Source organism: Parasteatoda tepidariorum, chromosome 6 (assembly GCF_043381705.1).
Source record: "Parasteatoda tepidariorum isolate YZ-2023 chromosome 6, CAS_Ptep_4.0, whole genome shotgun sequence".
NCBI lineage: Eukaryota > Metazoa > Arthropoda > Arachnida > Araneae > Theridiidae > Parasteatoda > Parasteatoda tepidariorum.
In genome coordinates, this window is record NC_092209.1 from 53,741,609 (window position 1) to 53,753,002 (window position 11,394).

Genomic DNA, 11,394 nt, shown 5'->3' on the forward strand with positions numbered 1-11,394 from the left:
CTAAAGTAAGAGAGTGGGGAAGATGAAGAAATGTTTGTTTATTTTGATTGTTAAAAAGTGTCCGGGAAATTGACCCTTCCGGAAAAGGGACGTCCGGATATGGGACGTTACACTGTAATACAAAAATAATCGTGTATGTTGCTCTTTTTTATTTCGTTTTTTTTTTTGTGAATATAATTTATCATGCGTGTATCAGAAAGCGTGTATCTCAAAGAAATTCTCAGATTTAACTTTTTTAAACCACTCATTTCGGACGAAATTATTTACATTTGTAAATTTTGTAGCCAGAATTTTTCAATATGCAATTAAATATTTTTTAAAATCTACTTCTTATTTTAATTTGTAATTCAATACTTTTGTTTTGTATAACTTGATAAAAATCTGACAGTAATATTTAGGGCTCTTTCAAACATAAAAGCGTCCTATATAAAATTTTGATAAAGTTGTGGCCTGCCATTTGACTGGTTTTTTTAATTGGGGCCCCAGGCCTCATGTAAGTTGGAAACCCCTGATATATATTCCAAAATACCTAAATTTTTTTATGACTTAAAATATAATAGAGTCAAAATTTAGTAACATAAGAACAACGTCAAATTAAAGTTTCTGATTGGTATTTATAATATTACTTAATTAGTCATAGTTATTCTCCACTTCAATATATAATTCACAATTAGCACATAATTGAACTTAATGAATTAAAATATACTTCAAGTCAAAAAAGATTATACAATACACATTGAATATCATACATAATGAATATTATTACAAAGTACATTCTTTAAAAAAAAATAAACGATGGTTATAATTAGGTACAAATTACAAAGATAAATTACCTGTGATGGCTTTGTCTATCAAGTCTCGAACTTCTGGGCTATTTTCTTTGATATCTAGGCCTAAATGTTGTGGTGTTATCCAATTTAAATTTCGAATTCTCTTTTGTAAAGCTAAGTCTTTCTCTTCATATTCTGATGTGATCTGATGAGTTATATTTCTGTGCATATGACTCATTAGCTGCTCTTCTATTTTGTCAAGTAGTAAATCTATCTGTTCAGGGGACATATCTAAAAAAGGAGTAAAAGTAAGTAAGAAAAACTGTTCAAATTATAATAAATTATTCCATATGTCACTTGAAATATATCATAACAAAATGAAACAATTAATTTATTATAAAATAGATTGCTTTTTTATTAAAACTTCTTTTTACGGTAAAATATCCAACAAATATTATAAGTCATACCAACATTTGTTTTGTTGACCAATTTAAACTTAAAATTTAAAAAATTTGTAAAAATAGATAAAAAGCCATCAATTGATAAATTTTTATTAAGAGCAATGTATATATTAGATCATAAAATTTCTCAGCTTGGAAAAAAAAAGCTTTAAATATTATTTGGTTAAAAAGTTTACTCAGTAGTTAAAAGTGAAAATTTTAAAGATATTTTATTAAATTACTTGATGTCCAATAAATTATACCAGTAAAAAGAAAAAAGAATAGACACTGTTCACAATAGTGTGGGGATCAAACTTAAAATTTGAGAGAAAAAGTTATTTTAATTATATGTGGCCAGAACAGTTGATACTATAAACTATTTTATATCACAGATATTACCTAATATTTACAAGTTCCTTTTCTCAAGAATGTAATTATACCTTTATAAGCAATATGACTTTCAGCTTGGTTAAACATTAAACTATAACAGTTAAGCAGAGCTTCAGCCTGTTCCTCAATGAATTTGTCATATTATTTTTGTATAACATCCATATGCTACTTCATGAATTTGGACACATTTTTCATGACAGAATTTTTAACTAAAACTGACTGAATTATTCATGTCATTTAAAAATGCTATAAGAAAATTTTGCCTAATTAAGGAAAAAATGATTAATTTTCATTACAATTTTTTTTTCTTCTCAAGAATGCCTATACACTTTTATAAGCACTATGAATTTCAGCTCGGTTAAACATTAAACTATAACAGTTATGCAGAGCTTCAGCCTGTTCCTCAATAAATTTGTCATATTATTTATGTATAACACCCATTAGCTACTTCATGAATTTAGACACATTCTTTATGACAGAATTTTTAATTCAAAATGACTGAATTATTCGAGTCATTTAAAAATACTATTAACTTTTTTAAACAGATACAAATAATTTTGCCTAATTCAGAAAAAAAAATTAATTTTAATTTAAAAATGTCTTTTTCTAAAGAAAGCTTTTATACCTTTATAAGCATTATGTGTTTCAGCTCTGTTAAACATGAAGTTGTAATAGTCATGCATAGCTTCAGCTTGTTCATCAATAGATTTGTCATAATATTTTTGCATAACATCCATTTGCTGCTTCATAAATTTAGACACATCCTTTATGACAGAGTCTTTAATTTGTAAATCTTTACTTAAGGAATCACCAGCTGGAAAAACATCCTTTGAAGGAGACTGAGAGTTACTTTCTGAAAATAGACCAAGTATTAATAATTATGAAGTATGAATAATTTAATCATTGTGCTTTTAAGTTGTGTGTGAAAGCAATCTAAAAAAATTTTATTTTGTTTCTCTGAAATCAATTAAAACAGTAGCATGATTTTTCAACAAAAAATAAGCACCTTTTAAGTACTTTTTAAGTACTCAAAAAATATTTTTAATCACTTTCCAAAAAAAAAAAAAAAATCATAACTAGGATCTGTGCAGTAACAAAAATGATTTTTTTCTATCGTTTAAAGTTCTTAATTTGAAAACATAAAATCAATAAAATTCAAAAACATTTTCAAAAACTTTACATAATCATGATAAAATTACTAGTTTCTGATAAATATTGCAGAGAAAATTATAAAAATCATAAATTTTTTGTCATTTAGAACGACAATCGATACAGCAAAGAAAAAATCTCTTTTTAGAAGATAAAAAATTAAGCACTTTTTACAAACACCAAATAAAAAAAAGCAACCTTTAAGGGCTTTTAAAAAACGTAAATCAAAAATAAGCACCTTTTAAAATGAAGAAGGTAAAAACAAAAGAAATGTAATATAAAGAAGCAATAAAAATACCAGATAAAATTATTAAATGTATTCAAGTGATCTAAAATATTGTTGTTGGCTCCCAATATTTTAATAAAATTTTACCTCTTTTTTTAACTTGTAAATCTGTATATTTCAGAGAGAGTTTTTTTTTCTTCTTTCAATGTAACATTCAACTAATAAATTACCTATGAATATTATGAACACTTAACTTAATGATTAGTATCTAAAAATGAATTCTTCTTAAAAAATCTTTGTTTTTAAAACAGTTTAGATTGTCTCATTGCTTTCACAAAGTTCCCTGTTCAAACACAAAGAGGATTAACAGTGTTGTGTAATCTCTGGCTCAAGGAGCAAAACTGAACCTGATTCATTGTAACTTAAATATAATATGATAAGGTTATTTAATTTGGCATATTTGAATGTTATGTCGATGCGTAAAATCATTTTAGCTTTTATAATGGTGTGTACAACAAAATTGTATACTAAACTTATGATCAATGTATTCATTTTTAGATACTATTAAAATAAAAACAAAACTTGTTTTCAATTTCTTAAGAGCTATGGGCATAGGGGACAGTGGATATACGTCCCCTTGAATAGTTACAAATCTTTATAAGTCCCCCTCAATATTTCAGATAAATAAAAAAAATTGAGGAATTGTCATTGCTTTAAAGCCATTAAAATAAAATAAAAAAAACAAAAAGACAAAAATAATTATCTTTTTGCAGATTTAAGAATTATTTTTCTAATACCGTAGAGTACCAATTATCCGAGTTTCTGTTTTAACCGAGCTATAAAATAGTTCAGGGAATTTTTTGTTCTAGTTTATTTTTTATTTTTAAAGCTACCCCCGAAAAAAATATATAAATTTTATCTTCCAAGCACTCAAGAAAACGAAATCCAACAACTTTATCTTATGAAATGATCGTTAACATTGTCAATAATGAAAATGAATCTAGAGAAGGTGATGAAGAGACAGCGACGATGAAAATCAACATATAAAAATCTCTCATACAGATGGACTAAACGCTATTGAAAGTGCTACTGAATACATCGAACAACAAGAAGAGGCGACACCAGCCTTACTGTTGTCCCTAAAAGAATGGTAAAATATTGCTGCACAAAAGCGCTTAAGTAATGTAAAACAAAAAACAACTAAGAACTTTTTTAAGTAAAAACTCTTTAAGTGTTTTTATTTTAATTATAATATGAATTGTATGTGGTGTACTCGTATAAATTTTGTATTTGTTAAATATATTACATTTAAAACCTACGCTTTTTCTTTCCTTTTTTATTCTCTTTGCTTTAACCAAGTTTTTTGGTTATCCGAGTTAGTTGTGTTCCATATTAACTCGGATAATCAGGACAATACTGTACATGAAATTTCGGAAACTATCTGGATAGTGTAATTAAACATTGTCTCCCTAAAAAACTGGGCCTCAGTGACATCCACGCTAAAAACAAATGGTTGTTACACTACTTTCCATTCCACAATATGCTAGATTTGAGTTTTTTTTTTTTTTTTTTTTTTTTTTTTTTTTTTTTTTTGTAGACCTCCATATACATAGCAAAATTGAGATTTGAATTTATCTTGATGTTAAAAATTTATAGGATTTAATGTAAAAAAGTATTAAAAATGAAAAAAAACTAGAAATAAAAATTGCAAACAAACTAATTTAGCTAAATCTAAACTAAATAAATAAATTTTATTATTTTGAAAGTAATCAAAATAATGATAAATTTAATGAAAGACATAATAAAAATCAAAGTATTTCATATTTAAAATCACACACATTAATCTTTGAGATTAACATTTTAGTAATTAAAACAATCAAAAATTTAGCATATTTAGAAGAGACAATGCAATACAAACAAAAAACTTTTTTTTTTAATCTCATAAAATTTTTTAAGCTTTACTTACAATTTCAAAGTTATCATAATGAACAGTAATATTTGCAGTTTTTTTTAATACAGTAGAGAACCAATTATCCGGGATGCTCGGGACCATCGCTATCCCGGATGTCTGAATTTCCCGGTTTTCTGGATCGACCAAAAAGTGTCGTTAATCGATGTTTTATCGAACCCGAATTACAAGGAAAAAGTGTAATGCATAAAGTAAGAGAAAAAAGAAAAGTACTCTTAACATTAAAAAGAAAAAAAATGGTAAAAAAATAATATTTAAAAGAATAAAAAAATTTGCAAGTTTAGACAAGAAAAACAAGATTAAAAAATACAAAATTCTCGTATTTATTTTCTAAAAATAATTACAATTCCTAAATTAACTAATATAAACAAAACCAAAGGTTAAATAACGCGATATATTTCGTACCTAATTATACGGGGGAAACGATAAAATAAAAGGAAAACTTATTAATCTAATTAAAAACACTTGAAAATTATCGAACCGAAACGATAGTTAAAAAAGGCACTAGCATAAATATTGAAACCCGGAACAAGGCAAGATCAACGGAATTTTAAAAAAAAATCTAATGATAAAATTTCTGAGTAAAAAGAATTAATTTATTGAGTGCAAAATTTATTGTGAAAAGAAAGAAAAAAAAATCAAACGTAGTGGAATCAGAAAAACAAAACTAAAATCTGCTTCTTAAAATAATCCTATGTTTAAATTAATAAACAATTCTCCTCTTATTATTATTATTTTTTTGTTGTTGATAAAAACTCGATATTTAATTACAGCAGATGTGATTCCACATCAATAAAAACTTGCAAATGAAACCGCACTTGAATTTATTCAGAAGAAAAAGATTTTATTTTTATTAACCGATGTCAAATAGATAAATATATTTTTCTTTTTCATCTTCTGTTCACTGATATGCATGCAATGCATTTTCCCTACCCCCCCTCGTAAATTAAACAGAAAACGAAATCAGCATGCCACACCCTTGAGCTTGATTGACGGCCTAAAGGAGAAAATAAAACATTCCTCCCTTCCCTGCCTTCAAGGTCACGGAGGAAATGACGTTTCTCTGAGTAAACGGGGGAAAAAATTCTCCCCTTCCTTACATTTTCCTCTACTCAGCTTCAAGGATGAGTTCATTTCCGCTTTTTTTCATAATTGTTCTAGTTTAAAATGGCGGGAAAACCGATCAAAAATTTTCCCGGTTTTCTGGTTTCCCGGTTATCTGGATACCGGATAAATGGTTCTCTACTGTACTTACAATTATATTTTACCAACTCATACATTAGAAAAGTAGTACAAATTTTAGATTTAAAAACATTTTGAATTAGAATTACATTTTCAAAATATATAAGTGATGAAAGTAAAATACCTTTCAGTGTATGACCTCTTTTTATAATAGTCTTCAGTGTATTGGCACGTTTTTCAGTTTGCTGTTTCTTTTTTTCTTCAAATTTTGAGAAACCTAAACTGAGTGTACTGTCTTGCACATCACTGTAGCTTCGCTGAACTCTAAATTACAATTGAAAAAAATATAAAATACTTTCAAATTTAAAGCTTGATATCGAGTAAAAAAACATACCAGATATACAATCGAACCTTGTTAATGTGAATTTATTTGAACGGGAACTAATTTTTGATTCCCCGTTAAATTTGATACAGATATAAAGCTTTAAACTACTTTTAACATGAACATGCTTAACGTGAACTAACTTTTAAGGTGAACACAAACTTCATTACCCTTGGAAAATATTTTGCTTTTAATGTGGACAGAAAATTAATTTTCCCTCTGACAGGTAAGAAAGTTATCATTCACCATTCTATATCTATAAAAACGGTCGGGATAGCCTAATCGATAGGGCACTGGGCACATGTCTGAGAGTTCAGGGGTTCGAACCCCGCCAGACGAAGACTCCCCGTGTAGTAAAGTGACTGATGCACGTTAAATCTGTCGAGTCACAAAAGTCCTCCATGTTCTCAAAACAAATCAAAACCTCTGGGGGTTCTGGATTGGAGATCGATGTTCTCTAATTGAGGTCAAAATTAAGATCAGTGGATGAATGTGTGAATGGTTCCGCCCTATAAAACGGGCTGTGACGAGTGTGTGTGGCTGAAGTCGAATTCTTGGCTATAGGATGACGCCACTGAAAAACAAGAAGTGCACACTCTGCCTTAAATTTGCTCGGTTTCACCAAACAGGCTCCCCTGTGTGGCAAGTGGGATTAGAAGCATATCTATAAAAACAGGTTTTTTGAATGAGTGTTGATAATTGCAACAATACAGCAGCCAAGAGAGAGAAATGTATGAAACGAATCTGTTGCGAGGGAGGGGGAATCACAGGAAACAGCATAATACCTTTTGTACTCTAATATGAATAGAAGTTTTCATATATGTGAATTTAAGGAAGTGTGTTTTCCTGAGAAATGACCATCCATATTGATATATACTTTGTTCGATATGGGTAGTCATTTCTCCCACACTCTCATAGGTTATTCTGAGAACTTGGTACTGTTGAATTGCATTTTTACAGGTGAAGATGTGTTAAGCTAAAATTTTTTCTAAATTAAGCTAGCAAATAGTTTGGTTTACCTTCCTCTGATAGATGATTATGAAACAATTACAACTGTAAATTCTTTTGCAGTGCAAAATGAAAATTCGAATAATTTTTTTTTGATACAGTTGATAAGTTAGAACACTTTCAAAAAGCATGTGTGAATAAGAAAGCAAAACAGAGAATATTACTAATTATTTTGTTAGTAATCAACTCTAATTTGTGCAATGAACCAGTTTATTCTTATTAGTTAGTTACTTTTCAGTAATTTTTTTATTTGCATAGTTGAAAAAAAGAAAAATAGAACACTGAAAGTAAGTACACTCATTGTGTTGTTTATATTCAGGACAAAAAAGAACACGCTTTGGCTTTATGATTGACTAACAGTTAACTTAGCTACATCAAAAAAGAAAATTTGACTAGTTGTCCATGGCAGCAATATTATGGTTGTAAATGGTAACAAGGTGCTCACACATGAAATATTATTGACGAGAAGTTACAATGAAAGAAATTACAATGCGTATTTGTGAAGAAAGGATGTATGTTGATAATCTGTTATTAAAATTCTGTGTCTAATTTGATTCTACTTCATTGTCTGGTTGTTAATATTCTCTATAGCAATCAAAATCACAAGCAAATTGAAAATTTCACAAATAACCTGTTAATTAAACAAAAAATGCAGGATAGTTTATTTGCTTATTCAATTGGTTGTTACTGCTGGCAACAGATCGACCATGTTAGTAGATAGATACAAGAATTAATGCGAGCATAGATGTTTTTATACTTCAAAAAAAATTTAAAAATTTACGTCTTAAAATTGCCTAAATTTAGTTAAAAAATGAATATTATTTACACAATAATTATTTAAATCAAATATCAAGTTTTAATGAAATGTCAATTTTAAATATAAATTAAAAAAGTAATTTTTAATAATAGGTTGGTAAATTTAAATAATTTAAACATAAAATATTTAAAAAAAAATGGTAAGTTTAATACTACTAAAAATTAGTGTACTTTAAGTCAGCATCAATTTAATTTCAAAAAAGTAATAATTACTAGTTAAATGATAAAAAATACCCTGCTTCATGAAAAAATTTATCATTTGATTACACATGGAAATATCTACAAATAATTTAAAATCAAGTCTCACTTTTTTGAAGGCTTTTTTCGAAGAAGGCTTTTTTGATTGAGCTCTCTATAGCATTTAGAGCAGTATCCTTGCCATTCTGGATTACCAAAAAATCCACAATCATTTTTACACATTAAATCTGTTGTTTGAAGTGTTCCTATATGCTTGCTTTTACCAGAGAAGGACATAATGACAAATAAATTTCCTAGAAATTAAAATATAAATCATTAGATTACTATTAGTTGCAAAACTAAGCTATACACTTCACTAATTTGGAGATCAATAAATTAATAAAAATCTGTTAATTGCATATCTAAAACAACACATATTTTTCAAAAAATATAAATAAAAATAAATATGCAAGTAATGTTTTATTGGAATAATTTTATATATATTTGAGTTAAACTTCTTTATTCATTCCAATCACTTTAACATGATGGAATATGAATAATTTCAGAATAAAAAAAAGCATGTTTCTTTTTAAATTTACTTATTCACTTTTAATTCTAAACCTTTTCTTGCAAAAATGGGAGTTAATGAAAGTGGTACATGTCAAATAATGTAAACTTGTAGCCAGACAAAAAAAGTTTTAAAAAATGCAACCAGTGTTTTAAAACTAAATCCAAGCAATTCCAGAAAAAATTGAACACACAAGTTTTTAAAAAAAAAATAAATAAAAACAATTTGTATGTTTCATTCATATTCTATTCATATGAATAATTCACATCACTTTTAAAAACTGAATGCTTATAAATTGTTATATTAGTATTACATTAAAATAAAAAACTAAGAAAAAAATCAATTTTTTTTTCAAACTGTCTTTTTTTGATCAAAAGCTTTCCATTTAGACTTAGGTTGAGTAACTCCAAAGAGCAGGGCACATCGACCAGAGGTCTATTGTACCCAAACCCTAAATCATGATTAACAAGAAAGCTTTATAGCTGAAATAAAGTTCAGCAAACACCTGACAGGCATATCTTGCAGTTCCGAGGCCTTAATGCAATGTTGCCTAAATGCTCAAATCTTTGAGCAGAATATACCTCAAATCGCAAAGTATATGTGAGGTCTCCTCCTCAAGATGACAACCTCGATAAAGAGGATCAGATAAAACACTCATTATGTATAGGTGTCTCCTGAGCGTGTAGTGTCCAGTGAGAAGACTAATGATTTTCTTCAAACTGTTCCTGTTTAGTTTAGGAAGCTATTTTTGACGTACACGTACACTAGGACATACACGATTCAGCTCTTTAGCCTGTCTCTGATCAACGGAGTTGTGCCACTGCTCCTGGGCAATTTTGCCAAAGAACTTGAAAATAAATGCCCTGAATAATGTTGGAGAGATTCCTAAAGTTGTTTAATGGCCCCAGAAATTCGGACTAGAGCCTAATTTGTCAACCAGCTCATTTCCATGAATATCCATATATCCAGGTACGCAATGCAGGCATACCTTGTTACGAGTAGAAAGGTCACAGAGGAGCAAGAAGCACTCCCACATTAGTGAAGAGGTGAATTTACACCTTGATAGTGATAGGAGAACAGCAAGAATGTCAGAAGAGATGTGGATAGGAAGCTTTCCGTTTAGTCTATGTAGTAGATTGTGCCAATTAAATATATTTTTAATTTATTGCAAATAGAAGTGTTCGACGATGATGTTTGCGACGAACATAAAAATGTCTTCCGATAGAAAAATAAAAACTAAATATGAAATTAAAAATTTAATTAATTTTTTTAAATTTTGGCTCAGTTTTCAAACTTTAATGAATCTTCATTCTTTTTTTTTAATTTTTAAGATAACAGTTGAATAAGACAATGTTTAGAATCTATGAATAACTTAAACAAATTATCAAATATTCTTCCAAATCACTAAAGCTTTCACCAGAAGAATCAATTAGCAGCTTATCACTCATAAAAGCAAAAATAATGAATTTAAAAATAAAAAATTTAGAATTAAAATAGATATCTTTCTGAACTATACTATTATGTATTTATATTTTAAATTTATATTCTTCTATTAAACTTGAACAATTACTGAATTCAGGAGAAATATTAATGTTTTGAATTCAGATATTAAAATTTGATTTGATGAACGAAACATAATTTTACGAGAAAGAAATAATAATTCATACATTCAACTTTCCTAAAAAGGTATAAAACAATGGTAAGAAGATGGAATTAATATGAACATTGGTAAACATAAATAAAAGCAGTCTGAAAACTAAAATAATATGGGTAAAAGAAAGAAAGGGGTTATCCCTGTTTTAGATAAATATGATAAAACTCTGAACCTTTATAAACACAAATAGTTACAATAAAATCATTCTTATCTAAATTATTTTCGCTTCTACTTTAAATCCCTATAGTTAATAATAGTACAGAATAAGCTATTTTTTTCATGCGACAGTTTGAAAGCATTTAACACAGTTGATTCAGAAACAATTTTACAACGAAACGTTCCAAGTTCACAATTTCAAAGACATTTTGAAAAATATTTGAAATCTAATTGCTTATCAGGATGATACATAATAGATTAGAAAAATATTTTAGATAAACTAACAGTCACTATAACGATCTTCCAAGTAAAACTGTACAAAGGAAAGTTTCTTTCTTCCAATACTATAGCTATGGATAATACCTGATAACGCTCAATCACATGTCTAGTTAAATTTTATTAGCAATGAGTAATGTTATTACGGGAAATGAAAACAAATCAAACCAAATATAGAAAGGGAAACAAACAATGAGAAAGCAGACAGTTCGTTTCATAATGCCACCAGTA

The 11,394-nt window shown here is 27.9% G+C and overlaps 1 protein-coding gene across 2 annotated transcripts in view; it reads right to left on the reverse strand.

Annotated features, from left to right (window-relative positions):
- LOC107444083 (Rabaptin-5-associated exchange factor for Rab5) overlaps nucleotides 1-11,371 on the reverse strand; it is a gene marked incomplete in the record, with an annotated part of 19,436 nt that extends 8,065 nt beyond the window's left edge. The window contains 5 exon segments of one of the 2 annotated variants that reach the window (XM_071182372.1): nucleotides 834-1,061; nucleotides 2,226-2,453; nucleotides 6,311-6,450; nucleotides 8,640-8,823; nucleotides 11,173-11,371. In XM_071182372.1, coding sequence (XP_071038473.1) covers nucleotides 834-1,061; nucleotides 2,226-2,453; nucleotides 6,311-6,450; nucleotides 8,640-8,806 — 763 coding nt within the window. 2 annotated transcript variants of the gene reach the window in all.
- Nucleotides 11,372-11,394: the final 23 nt, after the last annotated feature.